This window comes from Vanessa cardui, chromosome 1 (assembly GCF_905220365.1).
Source record: "Vanessa cardui chromosome 1, ilVanCard2.1, whole genome shotgun sequence".
Taxonomy (NCBI): Eukaryota; Metazoa; Arthropoda; class Insecta; order Lepidoptera; family Nymphalidae; genus Vanessa; species Vanessa cardui.
Window position 1 is genome coordinate 3,847,547 of NC_061123.1, and position 21,677 is coordinate 3,869,223.

Consider the following 21,677-nt stretch of genomic DNA (forward strand, 5'->3'; position numbering starts at 1 on the left):
CTTACATTGGGATCAGAGTAAAGTATGTAATGTTGTCTCATATTTATTATATTTATTTATTTATCCTTCCTGATTCCTTTAAATTCATCCGTTGTATACCTGTTGCATTAAAATGGGCGCTTTCGTAATTTAAAATAGATTACACCTTTCCTAAGAACTGGGCTATCGAATACGAAATATCCGACTGGTATTACCAATGATTAAACGGGTTAAAAAACCTCCTTGGTCGTATAATATTAATATACATTTTTGAAGTAAATTGTTCTGGGCTCGATGGGAGTAAAACTTCAAGGCCGAATTTGATTACAACGTTTGAACATGCAATGTTTTAATTCTTTAACCTGTTAAGCAAGGGCTATTTTTATATTAAGCGTTTAAGTAATAACTGTAGACGTTAATACGAAAATCATTTTCAATTGTTTGTTTGATTAAAATATTTTGAAGAAAATAACGTTCGTATTTATCAAAAATTTACTCAATACCAGACATTATCTTGCTTAGTTAGATGTAGTTTTTTAATTTCTTGTTCTTAAATTATAGGTTGTATGGATACATACCTATTGGAAGCAGACCATAGCTAATTACAAGATACTCGGACAAAATAAGCTATTGATTTTTATATTGTATATTTTAAGGAAGGTCATTGAGATCGAATTTTATCTCGTCTAAAAAAGTTTTGGGTATCAGCGAGGTGTATAATTTAAGTCCATTAGGTCATTTGGCCTACCTAACTTCGACCTAGGCAGGTAACCTCACAGCTAATCATGGATAAATTATATGAACTGGTTTTGCGGTCTTTTAACATATTAGGTACGTAAATTGCTTGATTTCATGATTATATTCAGTAGAGTTTATATGTTTATAATATACTAAAAATTAATCCCTTGATCACGTCAGAATTTGAAAACGATTTTATATTATTGTTGTATTTCATATAACTTTGTTTTTAATTTTTGTTGTACTTTGTACAGGGTATTTAGTATTTACAGAAGGAAAAATTAAGCAAATGAACTCAAAAGTTGGAAGTTTTCATAAAACTTTATATATGTTTTATTTTTTTTATATATAGTTCGAATTTAATATTTATAATGAAGTCAAGAAAACCTCTGTCGGATCAGCTAGTTTGGGTTAAATTCTTGCTCATCTGTTTACATTATACATAATACTAATATAAAACCTGAACCCTATAATAATTGCACGATTTTCCCAGGCCAGTAATGCAATATGTCCATTGTAGAGTGCGTGTGACTAGCCACATAATATACAGTTAATTACGTTTCTTAATCCAAAGCACTAAGAGTCATTATTCCGTAATATAAAATCTCATCAAGCTTGGCATAAACACGAATACTTCTAGCAATATCTAACATACCGAGCAGCCGACGTAAATAACTCTATGTTCACTCATCACCATTAGTCAACTCCATCAAAGTCCCTTATGCTTGAAAAGTTTTTCCACGTTACTCAAAGACATGTCATATATAATTGTAATTTATAAATACCCTATTATACTATGACAACACAAACATTCTTCCTACTAGGATTTTACTGACTAATGTAAAGATCTCATTATTCAATTGTTTATTTGCTTTATGGACTAAATACATCACTCTGAAATTATCTGTAAAATTATCAAAATTCGAATGATGTTGATACGTCTTATAATTATTGTTATCAATATCTGAAATTTCATGATTCAGTGTTGAGCTTCACTGACAATAACTTCAAATGATACCTGAGATCAAAGTCAGGGGATCACGATAGAGCAAGACGAAACCGCGAGAGCGAGATCACGCTATTTAGACAAACTAGTATTTAAACACTCTTCACACTCAAATATTAAAATTTTGACAACTCATTATGATGATTCATTGGAATACTTCATTAATTTGAACGTCATATTCAAGACCGCCAGTTCTTATCTATACATTAATTAAAATTTTACTTATTTGTCGATGTACATTTAATGTTCACTTTTGAAATTATTTATCGATTTTAAAAATTTGCATGGTACTCAAGTGTCATTGTGAGTATATAAAAAGCATACCTATATTTTAATATTTATAACTCGTTACAAATTAAATGCATTGCCAAGCGATCACAAACAGTTAGTTCTGCAGGACAAGCGCGAAATGTAGCCTATACATCAATTTATATTCAAACGGCGTACGTTAACGGTATCACACACAAACTTTAGATCGACTAAGCGTTATTGTACCTGATTATATAATTACAATACGAACAGAGCCGGATTTAAAGGTCTGGAGGCCCCCGGGCCTCAAAGCAGTGGAGGCCCTTGACAAACAGAAGCGTGAACAACCTAATAATTATATTATCATGAATTAATTACTTTTTTTATTTCAATCAGTAAGCTATGATTTATTTATTTGTATCTATAACTTTTAAAATATTAAATAATAACATTATTATAATTTGACTATATCTCGATGTTTGTTAACTTGCTGAAAACTGTGGCCCCCACTTATGTGGAGGCCCCAGGGCAGTTGCCCCGGTTGCCCTCCCTTAAATACGGCCCTGAATACGAACATACTAGAACACTTTGCTGGAAGACCGAATGGTAATAGTAAGATGTATCATTGACACACACAAAACCATATACCAAAGAAAGAATAGATGGTTATTTTTTTAATTTAAAATTTCGTATAATACGTTTTGCAGAGAGTACCTAAATATATGTATATAAATATTGTTTTTTTTTTTAATTTAAATAATTTTAAATTAATATATTTGAAATCAATATAGTCGACTTTTAATTAAAATTAATTACGTAAACCAATTAGGAGTGCTATTTTAACAATATTTCATTAAGATTCTGTGTACCGTTTCGAATGCGTTTGATTATATCACACCTTTTTCACTTTTATGATTATCCACTCGTCTAATAAAATTACTATGACCATTCACAATTACAACAGTCTGTTTCAACAATGCAAGCTTGAATGCACCTTTCTCTTTCCCTCGTATGAGTTTGTTCGTCGGCTAGAGCGGGATTTCCCAACCGTCTAACAATGTACTTGCCACTAATGACTGGATCTAAGGCTATAACTTGAAATTTTTATGTTAATAAGATTGCGATGTGTTGTTCTAATTATTTCATTAGTAAAGAGTGGTCGCGGATTGTGGGTGGTCGTGTGTGGTGTTTTGTTGTTTTGTTGTAACTGTTGTTGTTGTAAGGATGGATTTACGCAACCATAAGTTGTTCAGGCTCAGGACCAAGACGAACTTATCGAGGTCTTCGTCTATATCTACGCCGAGGTATGTGGATTTCGAGTGAAAGGCCTTTTTGCGACTGCGTTTACGCTTCGTGTATTTTATATAAGCCTTATAGTAACGTTTGATTGTCGACTATTCTAACTACTTATTATTCACAAAAGTAATCAATTACAAATATTATATACATATATAATACACAGGTATAAAATTTTATAATGAGAAAGCAATACACGAACATTTCTTTATAATCTGCAGTAAAGTTGCTTTCAAGTAAATTTTGAAATATAAGAAATGTGTTCTATAAATAACGAAATTTGTGATCGATCAATTACTGATCATAACAATATTTGCTATCCGCCCATAACATTGAACATGACAATTGAATTGTTATTGTTCGAGGTGAAAACGTATCCATGGTAGAATATAGTTTATGTAGCTTATTCAATCATTGACAGGCCTTGGACTACCTTGTTGGTTAATTGGTTTATACGAAAGTCCCGGGGTTCGAATCTTTATACATTTTAATATAGTAAGTTATTTAATTTTGGAAATATGAGACGTTGTAGATTTCTCTTTAATTTTGTTGGAGACTAAAGGTTTAAAGAGTGAATCTAAATTGAAAAACATCTTGCACACATATTTTACTTGGTGTATGGGCTTTGTGCAAGCCCGTCTGGGTAGCTACACCCACTCATCAGTTATACTACCGCCAAATAATAGTACTCAGTATTATTGTGTTCCGATTTGAAGGATGAGTGAGCCAGTGTAACTACAGGCACAAGGGACATAACACCTTAGTTCCCAAGGTTGGTGGCACATTGACGATTAATATTTCTTACAGCGTCATTGTATATAGGTGATGGTTACCACTTACCTTCAGGTGGCCCATATGCTCGTCCGCCAACCTATACCATAAAAAAACATAGTGCGACATGTCCATGAGCTTGTTTAAAATAATATCTTGGATCTGTAGAAACACATAAGTCTTTGGAAATTGTAGCGTAACATATTACTATTCAAATTCATAGCAATTTAGTATCAGATATTCAATATATTAATGTATTCTTAAATAACATAATCCGCGTAAGTTTTCATTGTCCTCGAGAGTCATCCATCTTCGAAGTGTCCATGTCTGTCCGTCGATTCTAAAAATACTCAATTCTCGTAGAAAGATATATCGATGTCAATTCACGTCGTTCGGTTATTTATTCAATAAAAACGTTAAATAAATGTTTATATTTAACGATAAATCAATGTTTCTTTATATTAAGACGTAGCTTAACTGATCTTTGCTTGTATGATATTAGTATCATTTTTAATTCGAAATTTCATCGAAACCTTGGCTACAAATTACTTAAAATTATCTAACATTTCAAAGAATCAAACATCAAGTTAATTCGTTTTGAATATGTGCTAAGATTAACAGCATACAAGTTTAGACAAAGTAACATAGTTTTCAATACAGTCCCATTATTAATTTAATTACTTTCTGACTTACAAAACGAGAGGGCAGTTTCATGACATGTCTATCTATCTCTATCTACATGTTTGATCTCCATTGTTGAATAGTGTTATCAAGATCGTCAGAACCCGACTTACAAATCGACACGACCCTTTGACGCTTTTCCGTTTCGACAATATTCATAAGTAGTAGCTCGATAAGGCCCCACTCTTTAGCTTAGAAATCCTCTTCTTTTGACAAGATGCTTAAGAGCTTATTTGATGATGCTTGCTTTGAGGGTAGATACCGCTCACTCATAAGATATTCTACCGCCAAGAAGGAATACTTAGTTTTATTGTCTTCTGGTTTGAAAAGTATATGAGTCAGTGTATCAAACACAAAGGACATAATTGTAACATCTTAGCTATTGGTTGGTAGTGCATTGGTAGCGCATTGGTGGTGTAAGGAACATTTAATATTGCTTAAAGCCTTTTTATCAAAGCGGTGATAATGACTATACGGTAGATTTTTTTTTTATTATTTAAATTACAGTTCTTTTAAAGTATTTCAAGTGCCTTATTCCATATTTAAACTACTACTTTACACGTGTACTTGTTAGATATCATTTGCATGAATAATAATTATTTAAACCTTTTTTCTTTACGTAACTGATGACTGAAGGTAAAAGGTAGTGGATGACGTAGCTGAGTAATCGTAATATTAATTAAATACAAAGATGGCTACAGCATCCTTGATACACTTTTACAACAAAATGTATGTACTCATACTACTTAATATATTTATATGATAAATAAATGATAGATATATTTGGAGAGGACAAATACTACCCGCGTTCTTGAAAAGCTAGTTTTCGTTAATATCTCATAATCAATGGAGGTACATTTATATTTTCATACTTACTAAGGGATATATTTTATTGTCCTTTTTTGACAATTATCAGCTCTGCGGGAATTACGTATTTCATTACACAAAACATTGTTGGCTATTCGCTATTTTTTTAATAATTTGCATTAAGGTCAGTATTTTCAAGTTATTCTGTCTCGTTTTTTGTTTGAATACAGAATTTTATTATAACGCACATGTTTTTTTAATATTTATAAATTCCGTTATAAGAAACAAATAAAAACTTTTTGGACTAACCTCACATACATATGTACAAAAGAATAATAAACGGTAAACGTGCTACACTTAACACAGATTAAATTAAATAAGAAATAATTAATTTGAACTGGCAACTCGTGCCTTTAATCACGCCTTTGCTGCTATTACGCAAGGCAAACATTAGCAGAATTAATGGACAAACACCGTCTCTTAAATGCGTGTATGCAAAGTTTGGGAGAAAGTCTTTGTGACCGATATTATGCGAAATTAATTCGGTTTCTATTTCCGCAGTTATTACACAACGCCTTTATATTTGATTGTTTTTAAATTATAATATACTTTTATTTAATAAAACCATAAATATATACATTTTTAATCTGTTATCTTAACCCTTTGCAACTATCTACATAATTGTACCTGATATTAGATGAAGTGAATAATTCAAGAGCCAGTGTGAAGTTACTAACAAGTAGCCCTTTTAATATCACGTTAATTTATAATATACGACGTCAGAGTCCAAAGCCAGAAATGAAAATAACAGCCTTTTTATTAAAAATTAAAATAAAAGAATCAATATTAACTCTTCGTTGCAAAGCCAAAAAAGGATATAAAATATTTAGATTCTTTACCAAAATATGAATGAATAAATCTTATTAAATTATATTTATGTGAGATACAAAATAACAATAGACACTAACTTGAGCTAAATCGGACCTAAGTAATCTAACCTTGTACACAATCTGTATGTTCTCACGTCCATATGTGCTTAAAATTTTTATACTAACTGCAGTTATAACCTTTTTTGGCAGATGCCACTTTATAGACAATCGAGAAAAAATATTATAGACATTTTGAACCTTAGTGCCTTGAGAATAAGGAAAAGAATTCTAGGCATACTCATGTGTAGATAACTGGCAACACTTGTTGAAACATTGCATTTAAGTTCATTGGAAACCTATGCATGTACTAACCATTATTATTTTTAGCTCAGGATATTGCCGAGAATATTAAATTATATACTCAGTAACAAGTTAGGCTACATACAAGGCTACATAAAAAATATATATAAAACAGAGCTGATAAACTCTGCTCATATTATAAATACGAAAATGACTCTTGTTTGCAACCTCTTCAAACTTAAGCCGCTGAACCGATTTTAATTAAATTATACATGAACATAGTTTGAATCACGTGGAAGGATAAAGGCTACTTTTTTAAATTCACTCCTCGAGGGAGTAAAATGGGGGTGACGGGTTAGACACATTTTTATAAAATAATCTTCCTTGGTCTGGTCTGCAGAATCGCAGAATTTTTAAACATTCGTTTCTATAGCACTTTACAGTTATAGCACTTTATGATGTATTATACACATTCTACATACGTTACTTGTTAATGTTTTATATTGAAATATAATCTTATACTATATAAAGTGCCAGTTGATTCGTTACATAAGCTGCTTCTACATGAGATAGACACTCTCGTTTACAATGGTATTTTTATATTTATGATTGGTATAAATTAAAATTAAATATTTCATCTCCCTACAAATGTCACACTTTTTATGAGCTGCGTTTTAGTAACAGAACTAATTCCCGTCAAAGTCGCAAGAAACTTACGACTTTTTATTACCTTGAGAAATGTTCGGTCAACACACCAGTTTCGGTGTTAGAGGAAATAAATAGAATTTTTGTGCATATTTCTGTAACAGTTTACAAATTACGATTGAGAAAAACGTTACCTTGACTTACATTTAAAATATATTTCAATTCATAGTATAAATACTAAATTAATTTAATAATTTGTTAACGAGCAACCACTTGTATAGTTCCACTTGTGTTAAATCTTTTGTACATTTTTAATAGGTCTATGGTTGATCTTTGCCCTTTTTCTTTTATTTATTTCGTCGTACAAGTTCGTGCCTTTACGTTATTATTTAAAAAAAATATTTATCTTAACCTGTTCATATATGGTTCAAATCTTGAATCGTTTTTAATTCCTTTCAATCGATTGAGCTACAATTTGGATATTGTTTTAATGTTGCATCTCTTTTAAAGTAGAAGACAACTTTGAAATATTTTTAAACCATTATAATCTATTACCGATAATTATCGTTCACGAATTACTTAATTATATATGACCTTTATTTTAACAACACTGCACGTAAGGCAGGTTTCAATTACAAGGCGCCATTGACAACCTTTTAATTTCACTTTTTCTCATTTAAAAAAAATATATTTTAATAACGATAATTCTGACTGTCTGATAACTCCGCTTTAATCTTAACACGCCTCATTATAATAATTAAATACATATATGTAGTCTACATAATAATATCTTTGAGTACCAAGAGTGTGAAATCCACCTATAAGATTAGGCTCCTTACAAGACAGTCCTAGAACCAAGTCATGCTGTGTATATTCCTCTCCGAATTGCGTCAGACTTTTTTGTGGATTGTTCAAAAATCATATTTGAAGTCTCTAGGATCATCACCTTGTAAGAATGAAAAAAAATATTCCATTTGGCGCAGGAAACCATAACCATTATCATTAGCCGTATGATAAACAAAGGTCAATATTTATGAAGCGATGAATCGTATTCTCTCGAATTAAATGTATTGATACACAATAATAATGACGATGGACTTGTGTATTATCAAATTTATCTTTTGTTCAAAATCGTTTAATGTATTTTTTATTTCCATTAAAAATATACAAATCATGCAGGAAAATCCTTCTGCTTATTATGATAAAGATAGCATTGTATTGTATTTAAAAAAAAAAAAAAACTTGTTAGACAAATTATCTATTTGACCGCGTAGGTCATGATATTTGACATAACGAGCTTTATCTGACAATTAATCTGTACATTATTGGTTACTCTAAAATATATACTACGTATATATTCATACCTATCGATATTATTTAAATATCGATGTGTGAAATCGTTTGAATAAAAAGCAATATCGATTTTTTATAAGAAAAAAAAACGATAATAAAAGCTTGTCTATAATATTGAATCTTATTGTGTAAATGAAAACATATTTTCCTGCATTTTTATTTGTATTAGAAGAACCAATTAAAACCAGAAATATTTAATACGTAGGTATAGGTATAATAAACAACTACGGAAAATAATCCCAAAATATTCCACACAAACTGACCCAGATCCCGGTCACAAGCAAAGGTTCTTAGCTGAGACGCTGTGCAAAGAATTTACAATCAGAAGTAAGATTTGCGAACCTCGAAATGTCACCTGATCGTAACGGCAGATAAGTGTAGCGGTCCACACCATCGCATTATGTCATTATTCAAGTGGATGGGTTCATTTAACATAGAAATACATTGAAATTTACAATCACACTATTCAACCAAATTTCCTCTAGAAGAACACGTGATGAAGAAAGAAGAAGTAGTCGAGATGGCCCAATGGTTAGAACGCGTGCATCTTAACCGATGATTGCGGGTTCAAACCCAGGCAAGCACCGCTTATTCATGTGCTTAATTTGTCTTTATAATTCATCTCGTACTCAGCGGTGAAGGAAAACATCGTGAGGAAACCTGCATGTGACAAATTTCATATAAATTCTGCCACATGTGTATTCCACCAACCCGCATTTAGCCCAGCAGTGGGAATTTACAGTCTGTTGTTGTTGTTGTTGTTGTACACGTCTTCAATCAAGCACGCGACTGGTAAATTTATAAAATCAATGAGTATTATTGAGTAACCAACGTTCGACTAAGTATATGAATAATATCTGACCATACGTGATCCTGCTTAAAATATTTAAAATCTTCAACAGATTTAACAAATGCGTTAGAGTAGCTATTGCTAGCGATTCGCTCGCGTATGTGAGGAGGATTACGGCCTTCGCAGAAGTTAGGGTTAAACAGTATAAGTAACCTATTTGTTTTTCCTGACTGTAGTCAATGTCTGTGCCAATTTACATTCAAATCCGTTCAGCCAACATTGTACCCAACATTGTACCCAACATATTCATAACTTCATACAGAGCTTATATTAATCATATGTGTAGTTACCTCATCGTATGTTAAAATGTTTGCATATATGGAGTCAAAATAATGATAATCATACAAAAACAAATCTTGTAAAACCGGTATACGATTAGCTTTATGCTGATCTACGATTAATATATTACAACAAAACATCTTCAATTAACTCGAAGACCACTTGTCCATAACTTTAACTGCGGCGAACAGATAACCGCCTAGGTTTCCTTGTACAACTGGCCCGTTACGAAACGTGCGTCGTGTCAAATGCCATCGCCCTAAGCTGATAAAAAAATGCCTGTTTGAAATACGAGAACATTAAAACTAGTGCCAAATCTTTCTATTTTATTAAAGCTTTTTTTCATACTATGCTTTCGATGCAACTTTTTTAATCATACGTCGGAATTCAAATACAATTACATATATTTTTTTAAAAAGAGGTTTCATATAAAAAATAACTGGATACATTTTAAATATCTGTTTTGGCATATCATATCTGTAATTGCATTGAACTTTCGTACCTACAAAGTTAAAACAAAAGCCGAGCGATGACATTTAAAAAAGTAAAAAGTTTTTCTAGTTTAGCGGTGTGATTTGACGTGGATACGGAATAAGTGTTCAGTTTAGGCAGATGGCAGACTTTGATGTAATCCCTCGGAGCTTCACGCGCGACTTTTGACGGTTTCAAGTTTAGACAACTTTTGTAACACTTGCCGACATACACCCACGCAAAATCTGATCTATTTTATACATCTTTAAATATTTTATTTCGTATTATTAGTAACTAGGTTATAAAAATTTTAACTATGTATCATATAAGCAGAAAGAAAATTCAAATTTTCTTTATTTATTACTAATGATTAGGGAAATTTTATTATTGTTATTACATCGCATATTTATTTTATGTATAATATTTAAATATATTTATTTATGGATACAACAATAATAGATAACAGGAGTTTATTTAGTAAAGATAATTCTACTACTTTTTTTAAATATACAGGCATTTTACTTTGTTAATAGGAAACTAAGTATAACAGCAAACGAAATCTAACCTATATAATTAAAAAAAGGTCTCAACTCCCACATCGCTTGCGACCTTTGATTTACGTAACACGGTGGGTTTAACGTTAAACAAACGGGTCATGTATTACGTTACAATGGTTTTGTGCTACCACATATACCAGTTAAAATGTACATTATAATCGGTGACAAGACAGGTATTACAGAGCATTATTTGGAATTGATTAAAATATACCTCGTTCGATATCATAGTAGCAATAAGATTATATTTAATCTCAGAAAATCTCAGAAAATTGCCGTCAAAAATGTGAATACTGTAATTTGGACATCATAACAAAACCTCCCGTATAAAAAATAATAAAAAAGCTTTGCTATGTCTGTTTAAAACAAGAGTGTTACCATACATCCGTCGTCACATTGTCAATTAAAATTAATTTTAACGCAAAGTAATATTAAATAAATTATTAACCGGTGCTATCTTCAAGGCCGCGAAAAATATGTGAATTAATTAAACATACCTACGATAAACAAAATGTTAATGTCGTGTCGAAAAGTGACCGTGAACCGATTACTATGACTTCATTGCCCAATTTTAACTCAGCATTGTCAATAGTTATCTCGAGTCTAGCTACATATTGCGAAAATATTCTTTTCAAACAATCGTTTCATGTATGAAAATAGGACGAGACCAATCATAGAAAGGAACGTCTCAGCTTCATAATGCAGTATTTTATCGATATATGAAAAACTGTACGCGATTTTACTTCTTAGTTTGAAGGGTATAAGAATGGAATTGGTTTGGAAGTGACCCCAAATAGTACATAATAGTTACTTGTAATTAGAATCTCGAGCACGTTGTCATTTGACTTGGAAAGTAGTTGTAAAGAATGTTCACCGGCTATTTTTACTTAATTTTCAACAGTGTTGTAACATTTAACGCACCGACTTACAGCTCACGCTGCACTGGTATTTTTTCAATAACTTAAAACAGAAATATACGTAAGCACATCATTTATATTATCTATATTAATATTATAAGTGTTTTAACTCTGTCTGTCGTTCTTTCACGATCAAACCGCTGAACCGAATTGGATGAAATTTGGTATGTTGCAAACTTGGTATCCAAGAAAGGACAGAGGCTAATTTTTTACTTAACACATGACAACCAACACCTTAAAACGCAAACGAAGCCGTGGGCGACTACTAGTATGTTATATCGTAAATAAATAAATATTAATAAATAACACAATATTACAATAAAAATATGAGTCGCGAGCTATTAAAGTACAAAAAGAAATCAAAATTGACTTGAACTGTATTTTAAATCAAAGTCACAAAAGAATAACTGCTATAATCATTTATGCGGTCATACCAAACAACCGGTCAAATTTAATACGTTCAAAACGCTTCGTTCCCGCAGCAATTCCCGCTTGTAAGATAAAACGATTACATAACACCACGTGGCATCCTTACCGTAGTAATTGCATGCCTCCGAGTTATAAAAATAAACTAAGAATACTCGTTCCGCTAGGTTCCCGTAATGACTGGCCGTCTAGGCTTAACGGGACCTCGACGATGCGCTGATAGCGAAAGCGGCTTTGATAGTTGCGTAAGGATGTTCGCCTCTAGCGATTTATTTATTTTATACTCTACATAAATAATTTAGATTTATTGGTTTCATCTTTTTTTAAATTGATAAACTGATTGAGAAGGTTGTTTCTCTAAATGTGTTTAAAAAATGTTCATACGAGTCATTAAACGATTCATTAATAGCGACCCGCCCCAATGATGTATTTAAAAAATCATCACAGTAGAAACTTCTAAGATTATCAAGTTTTTTTTCGAAATTTTTAATTATTTTTATATATAAAAATATTGTTCTCGAATCACTCTATCTATTAAAAGAACTGCATCAATCCGTTGCGTAGTTTTATAGATTTAAGCATACATGTTTTATATTATATATTGTATGAAAGTGTATTTTCGTATCATAATTTTTTTTATGGTATAGTTTAGCGGACGAGCATTTTATTGGTCACCAACACCCATCGACATTGACACTGTAAGAAATATTAACTATTCTTTAATCCTCAATGTGCCACCAACCATGGGAACTAAGATGTTATGTCCCTTATGCCTGTAGTTACACTGGCTCACTCACCCTTCAAACCGCAACACAACAATACTGAGTACTTTTATTTGGCGGAAGAATAACTGATGAGTGTGGGGTACCTACCCAGACGGGCTTGCACAATGCCCTACCAACAAGTAAGAATAATAAATAATAAAATCGCTATCACGTATCCGCTTAACCCTTAGACCGACATCGATATAGGTCAGTTGAAACAGGTTCGCTGACGTAATTATTATACAACACTATTACAACCCCATTACGATACCAACCACTTTGTATTGTACACCATTATTCAATCAGATGAATAGCTGTTTCCTTAAATATAACAATGTAACAAGATTCAAGATAAAATTGTTCACCAAATTTTCATACAAATTGTAGATCGAACCATCTCGTACAATTTGTGTATTGTATATTACATACGTGCATTTCATATCAAATTATTTGTTTTTATTAATGTAGTGTCAATTTAATTTGAAATAAAATATTAAAAGCAATAGTCGTCAGTAAAGATTGATACGCAAAGTGAGCAAATAAACAATCATTCATGAGTTCTGAGTGAACACACAAATAAACAAACTCTTTTATCAAATACTCGACGGGCATGTGCATGTGCGCGTACGCAGCGTTCCTAAGATCACGCAATTTAAAACATTCTGCAATCGGATCTACATTTGATAAATGTTAAAAGCTATTCTCATAACTACAAAATTTGTAATCAATTAAAATAACATGGCATTACAAGATAGTTTTAAAATAACTAAGAAAAGCTTTAATTTAAGTAAAAATGTCATTTAAAATTTTAAGAGTTCAGAACGAGAATACCTAAAGTATTTTACAATTGATGTTATATGAAAAGTAAAAATATTTTTACGTTGTTATCTTACTTTTACTCGGTAGGGCTTAGAAATCTGTCTGGGTAGGTACCACCTATCATTAGATAACCCGGCAAACAGCAATATGAATGTTGTGTTACAGCTGGAAGGGTGAGTAAGCCAGTGTAAGAATAGGCACACGGCACACAACATCTTAGTTTCCAAGGAATGTTTAATATTACCAAAGCGCCAATTTAAATACGCGGTGATGACTACTAAGTTTAAAAAAAGAACACGTAAATTTACCCTTCTATCAATTAGCACCTTTCGCGCTTGGACATAAAATAAATAGATAACTCTGACAGTATGAAGGCAATTTAGATAAACGAGAAAAACAAAGCTATCTTGATCATGCCGTAATAGATTGCGAACGATACTCAGCAGACCACTAAATCAGCTGTGAAAGTCCCTCTTACTAACAAAAAGGGTAATTTGTTTCGTTTAAGTGTTTGTTTTACGGTACCTTTTTTTGGTAACTCAAGTAACAATGTCTTGTACTGTCAACAAGCGTTCCAAATTCAAAAAGAAAATAAAATTATCTAAAAATTGATAATAGTTTTTTATGTCTTTATTTATTTTTTAATTGTAATAATTGAAGACAAACCAGATAGGAAAGAAATTCGCAAAGATCGGACAGTTTATCATTCAGTATCATTAGCACGGATCCAATTGCGTTAACAAGACCACATCGAACACGAGCTTATCGATACTTTCTCCGACAACACTAGCCATTGTTACATTACCAGCAAAGATATAAACAAAGTACGATGAATGGGAGGAACTGTACGATCATTAGATAATGCCAATGCCGAATCCAATGCCACATATTGTTCGAGTCGGAAGGAAGCGTGTATAATGTTTTGTTAGCCCTGGTTTGAAGATGCTAGTGATGCGATTTAACAACGCGTAGATCTCTTCATTTTTTTTTTTCGAAACAACTGGCGTGTTAGTTTAATACATTTTACAACCTATTGGACAGTAATGATGGCCTTACAATTGGCATATTGTATAGTATTACCCGCTATAGGTATAATTCTTTAAATAAATTCATAATCTTAACTAAATCAGACCATGCATAGCAATGGTCAATTTAAGATGCAAGAAACACAATTTTTTTATGTACATAATTATCACATATTATTCAAAAATGTGATTGGTCAAAAAAGAAAAGATTATAATAAATCCTGAAGGAAACCTGTTTGTGTCGTATATAACTCCCCATCGGTCACTGTTATTATCAAAACCTTATGAAAAGAGCTCTTAGCCCAGCAAAATGGCAGTGGCACTGGGTGCCACTTTGCAACTTCGTATAAAATTATTGTTGTATAAGACAATTAATTACATTATGTAATAAATTTGTATGCAATTACTTTACAAAATGTAAAGTAGGTTTATTGTATCAACTTACGCACTTCTTAATGTTATCAAACTCATGAATTTAATATTACATAATTACATGAACCATAGTCTAAGTCGAACATTTCAAACTCATCGAAGTACATAACACTCTGTCACATTCACAAGGATTGATTGGGTTTAATTTGTCAAAATTTTCCATTACTTTAAGATACAGACAAATAGTATGTCATTAATATAAAATCATTTTAAATAGAGTGCTGATGAAGATGTCTGAATTATAAACGATACAAAACACAATAAAACGCATTGCTTTCACAAGGGCATTGTTTTGTTTTATAACACTATTACGTATGAGCCTAAGCTCTCATAGAAAGTTTGACAATTATATTAGTTTGTTGTGAAGATTACAATTACGAGTTCCGCGTTAGTTTGTTTTATTTTTCGAATCTTAAAAATTGTTCTCTACTACAAATATAACTCAAATAGTTTGATTTTAATGGTCTAAGTTGTAACGGATGAACATAACTAAGGAAGATAATTATTAATTTAGTGTGAGACTTGTTTTTTGGGGATACAGCCGCCTTTTGTTACATATGTTGTTATATTTTATTTGTTTTGCATATGTTTTTTGTCCTTGTTAAATTTTGTTATTCCCCTGTTATAATATACAACAACAATAGCCTGTAAATTCCCACTGCTGGGCTAAAGACCTCCTCTCCCTTTGAGGAGAAGGTTTGGAACTTATTCCACCACGCTGTTCCAATGCGGGTTGGTGGAATACACATGTGGCAGAATTTCTATGAAATTTGTCACATGCAGGTTTCCTCACGATGTTTTCCCTCACCGCTGAGCACGAGATGAATTATAAACACAAATTAAGCACATGAATCAGCGGTGCTTGCCTGGGTTTGAACCCGCAATCATCGGTTAAGATGCACGCGTTGTAACCACTGTTATAATATACATGTTCTAATTTAATGTTACGTTGTTACAGCCTAGGTCCGTTCGAAGCGGCGACGGGGGGAGAGATGGTGTCTCGGCGGCGCATTCTGTCGCGATCTCGCGATGATCTTACACAAGCATTCGCCCCTCAAATAGAGGAAGAGGAAGATGTGTGGTACCAGAAGGACAAACTCTATAAGGTAAAACTAATTATACAAATACACAAAGAAATTCGCCTAGTTTCTCAAAATTTGATCATAATGAAAAAAATCGTCAATAGCAAAAAACAAAAGCTGATCTATGAAAATTACTTGTATATAATAATAATAATCTATATAATTAGCCTATTTTTTATATGGATGTTAAGAATATGATACAAGAATTTACAGAATATCTGGAAGGTATGCCATAAAATCTAAAACAAACTAAGAATTACATAAAGATAAAATAAAACAGACAAGACAAGTTGCATAATGATATTTATTTTCACACCTCGACCCCGAAGCTGCGTTCTCTATTATACTCACAAAATAAAATTCTGTTCTTCATTTTTTATTTTTAAGCCATTACGTCATTATAATAAATTAATACGTTTAAAATCACAACGAAATTAGTTATAATTTATCGTCTGTTGATAAACCTAAAGTTTTGTGTCCAAAATTCTTTGACCCTTTTTCCATATCAGCTTAATAGTTATTTTGATAAAATTATAAAAATATAACAGCTATTCGATAACACCTAATCAGTTTCTTACTTTCTACGCATCAATTACGAGGTCGGCGAGCCAATATATAAGTAACGTTACAGACGAGTTCACACCGATATCGTAATAATGGTTGGTAGGCAACGCAAATGACAGGGAACTGAAGAAACGAATGCCTTAATGCTAACGTTTGCTGGTGAACAGTACAAAGAAAGTTCATTTTTAAAATTACACCCTTCCATAACGGTCTTGGTGACTTACCGACTTTCAAATATAGAGACATTGAACAAAAACTGTTACCTAAGTTTGAATAAATAAATCATTAAGATCCAAATGGTTTTTGTTGAATTTTTATCGCTGTGAATGTGCTAAGCTGTTAAGCATATGCGAATGACCATTGCGAAATATTTCTTACGTAATACGCACTGGTGTGCAAATATCTTGGTTAATTTAATAAACACTAGTGTCCCATAGTTATTCCGCGTAAATGTATCCATTTCCTTTGTCTAAGGCTGCGTTTTTTGTAACTGTTTCCGATAGTGCTATTAAGGACGTGAGAATGTTTCTGGCCCTAATAAGTAATACGAACGCTCGCTACGTTACGTTTTTACGTTTCATTTTTATCTCTTTATCAATTATATAATTTTGTTGATCCCATTTGAACAACGAGCTATTTTATAGTTAATTTATTAATTACATGATCTATTTTCCTACATTGATGTCTAATTTTATCACACGTTTCATATTTATTTTGGTAGGATTATAAAAATGATAAGTCTCCGCAAAAGCAAAGATCTTTTAAAAGTGGTAGTCCCTAGAATTAATCTGTATTCAATCCTTTTTTTATATTTAAAAAAAACCTTTGATATAATATATCAAAGATTGTATTTAAATAATTATCTTGTCAGTCCATGACAAGTTATTTTACCGAAAGTAAGCCTTGAGAAGCAAAAATTCAGTTTTATTTTATTTGTCAAATTTTAATCCTTTGACTTGATTTAAATTATTTATTTAATAAAATAAAGTCACCATAAGCTTAACATTATGTGCAAGTTTATTTCATTTTAAATTACAGTTAATTCCTCTTAAAGTAATGTCTATCACCAAAGCTATTTAAGTACCATCACATGGATCAGTAATTTTCTCCTCCAATTCTTCCAAAAAATGTCCGCCTGTTTTATACTTTTCATTTGTACATCTTATAGGTATTTCTCCACACATAACTTTCACATTATTATATTTTCGTGGCATTATTCTTCAATAAGAATAAAACTTTGTTTTCCAAAAGGTCACAATAGAATGTTGTCACCTTTGCTTTGGGTCAATTTCTTTCCACGATCCCTCAACTACGCAAGATAATGTCACACATTTGAAGTCATCGTGACGACTATTTTGTTGGAACGAATTGACAATGGCCATCCTCTAAAGTACACGATTACGCCGTATAGTTCTGTCGTGAACCTTCATTACGAAATCATGATGTTTAACATTATAATTGCATAATTAAAAAAGCCTAATAGACATTGTCCCGAGTTCAACATAACATGCAATTTAAAGAGCTTATTGAATAATCTTTTAGTCATAATTGTACTTGCAAATGACAATGATTTATTAAAAGTTTCATCCAGTGTGTCCTTATGAGTTTACCTCGTAATATTGTCTTAAATTTTCGCGATTATTACACATTTAAATAAATAAATTACCTCGTATTTAAAAAACAAAAATTTCGATTAAAAAGATGAAATATCTATTCTTACATGGAAATGTCTTTACAAATTCGAAGCAAGTTTTCTCAACTACATGGAATAGTTTAGTGGGAACTTAGTCTCAATTTTCGTGACCAGCTGCCAATCATTGACAAGCGGGTCAACTCTGACCCATTGATCGAGATCGTGACCGATACAACAATGGTGAATTACAGCACCGAACCGCCCGGAACACAGCAAGCTTCGCTGTTTGACCTTACTTACCATACAATGTCAAGAATTATCAAATAATTTCCTGAAATCTTACAAAGTAGCTTTGTTAGCATTGCAAACACTTTAAGGCACTTCTCTTAGATTTTTTTTAAATGTTTGTTACTAATTTGTCACATTATTTGTAATGTATTAGTTTTTTTTAACATTTATTTTGAAATTTAGGCAATAATTCAGATTTGGTGTTTGTTTTAATCAAAGTGAACTCTAGAAATAATTTAATCGGCATCAAATTATTTTTGATATTAATTCTGTTTGGTTTTGAAGTTTTGACACCATTTATCAAGTATCGTATTTGGATAATTCTAAAATAATAAATCTTGTCAGTTCATGACAAGTTACTTGAGTGAAAATAAAAATTGGACGGCTCTGATACAATTCCATTTGCCAAATTTTAATCCTTATTGCTTGGTTTAGGTATCCTACTGACGGTGCATCTTAAATTTAATACGTTCCCAATAAATACTCAGAACGTTGCGTTGAATTCATTGAATTCATGGTTTTATTTACATAATAGGAAGGTGTATGGGCATAAGGACCACTTGATGGTAATTGTTCACCATCGGCCTTGATTCTTTCGCCATTAGTGCTGTAAAAAATAATGCCCATTTACATCACACCAATGTGCACCCATGAGCCTGTAGTTACACAAGCTCACTCAGCCTTCCAAATGGAAGGCAATAGTACTGAGTTTTGATGTTTGGTGGGCAAATATCTGAGTACGTAGAACCTACCCAAACGGACTTGTACAAAACCCTCCCACCAGTAGACTACCAAAGTATTTCATAATTTGTTTAATTCATTACATTATTAAATTTTTAATCTTATCAATTGCGTGTTAAAGTTAAATATTATATTTTGTCCAAATAAACACTGAAAGTAATAACTGTTTTGATTCTCCTATTCAGCTCAAACAAGTGTTCACTTTTAACAAACCGGCTATTTGTCTATATTTCTCGACAGTGCGCACCACTCTTGCAAAATTTAACTGGATTTTTAACCTTGTACAGAATTATCCGGGCACGCCAGGTAACGGAATTTATCCCCTTATAAGCCTGATCGTGTAAAATTGAGAAATCGAACACTGTGCACTTAATGTGTGTCGCCCGCCTTAATGCCACCTAAATGGTTTTTTAATCTGATTGATAGTTAATTTGATGGCATAGTATAATCCTCCAGAATATTTTTGGGCTTAGGATTTTATTTTGCCATTAAAAGAAGATTTCTTTTTTATTGGGTTCATAACTTTTAAATTGCATGAGATGACGGTATTTCAAAAATTCTTATCTTTAAAAGCTAAATTAACCACATTCACAAAATTAGAAATATTATGAAAATAATTCATTAAAATCTTCAATATACTGAAAGTTCAATTAAGAAAGGATTAAACGTGATAGATGCGGCTTTTTGTCTATGAATATAAAAATATATATGTTTGCGCAATTACCTTATACTTTGAAAACAGCTGGCTTTTTATAATTGTTCCCAATTCCTATATACGTTTTAGAAATATCAATCGTTATTGAAACATATTTAGATAAGGTTCCAAACAGCCTCGGTCAGTTAAACGAACATAAATTATACAACCATGTCCTTATTACACGATTGGCACTGGCCACTGAGCTCATGTCGCAAGTTAGTATTGGCCAATACCTGTCTGGGGACTTGAAATGCGACAAATGTACTACATATAAAACTGTACTTGTCTAATCGAAGTTTTCGCATTTATTGATGCATAAATATATCTGATCTTGGGTATCATAGTAAGTATAAATATTATAGTATTTTTGGCTCTTATACCCAAATTAACACTCCGTCTAAGTAAGCCTCCAATGAAATACTGATAAATTGTTGCCCGAAAAAATAATTGTGACTAAAATATTTATTAAATTATTGTTTGTAAATAATCAAGTTAAATTATATAAGTCCTCAGTGTAGGTACATAGTGAAGTATTAATTATAATTCAATATATGTACATGTTTTGGTGTAACACTTCATTAATATATGTATTTAGTAGTAATACGAGTATAAATTAATTAAATATTAAACGAATTAGTATTCAAAACAAGAATTCGTACCTAGTATTAATTCATACAGCTTATACATTTTTTACACATGGCAACCCTGACTCAATATATTAAGGTTATATTAGGAAATCTTCGAATTTCAAACTTTATAATAATGATAATTTTAAATGTATACTACATAATTCTAGTTTTACTAATTTGACGTATGACATCACAATAATTTGTAAATTGTAGTTTAGAGCTCAGCTTGGATACGTTTTTATTATATTTATTGTGTCATTACCAAATTAATACTGACAATATAATTAGCAAGATTAACTGATTGATGATTTATATATATTTGAATCACATATATGAAATAAGACAAATGATATATTCTTTTAATTAAGTTTTGATCTTTTTAATATTTATTTTAATTTTTATTATTAAATAAATTAACTATTACTTATTAATTAAATCTAAACAAAACATGAATTTAATTTTAAAGATTGGACTAGTTAAATATGACGAAATTTTAAATAATAATAACTAAAGAAAACATAACAGAATGTTGCCAGTGAAAAAAATAAAATTTATTTTTTAATAGCTGTTTGTAAGAGATTAATGTATTTCTTGACCTTTTCTTTGCTAGAAAATCTGTATTTGAACTTTAAAATTAAATTTGTTGAAAATTACCACAACAAATCGGTTTTGCTACTTTATATATTAAAATATACAGTTATCAATTCAATCGAAGGTAAACGGTAACGAAAATCATAAACTGTTAGGTTCAAATTTCGCTTTACGTAATAGAACTGACATTTCTCATCTCCACCGGGGCTTGGATAGTTTAA

General features: G+C 31.4%; 1 protein-coding gene across 4 annotated transcripts in view; it reads left to right on the forward strand.

Moving 5' to 3' along the window:
- LOC124536186 overlaps positions 1–21,677 on the forward strand; it is a 172,575-nt gene that overhangs the window by 82,013 nt on the left and 68,885 nt on the right. For 2 of the 4 annotated variants that reach the window (XM_047112783.1, XM_047112704.1), the window contains exons 1-2: positions 3,123–3,276; positions 16,190–16,337. In XM_047112783.1, the coding sequence (XP_046968739.1) occupies positions 3,197–3,276; positions 16,190–16,337 (228 nt within the window). In that variant the 5' untranslated portion in view covers positions 3,123–3,196. Of the gene's footprint in view, positions 1–3,122; positions 3,277–16,189; positions 16,338–21,677 lie in introns of those variants that run through there. The other 2 variants (XM_047112863.1, XM_047112925.1) reach the window with 1 other exon arrangement.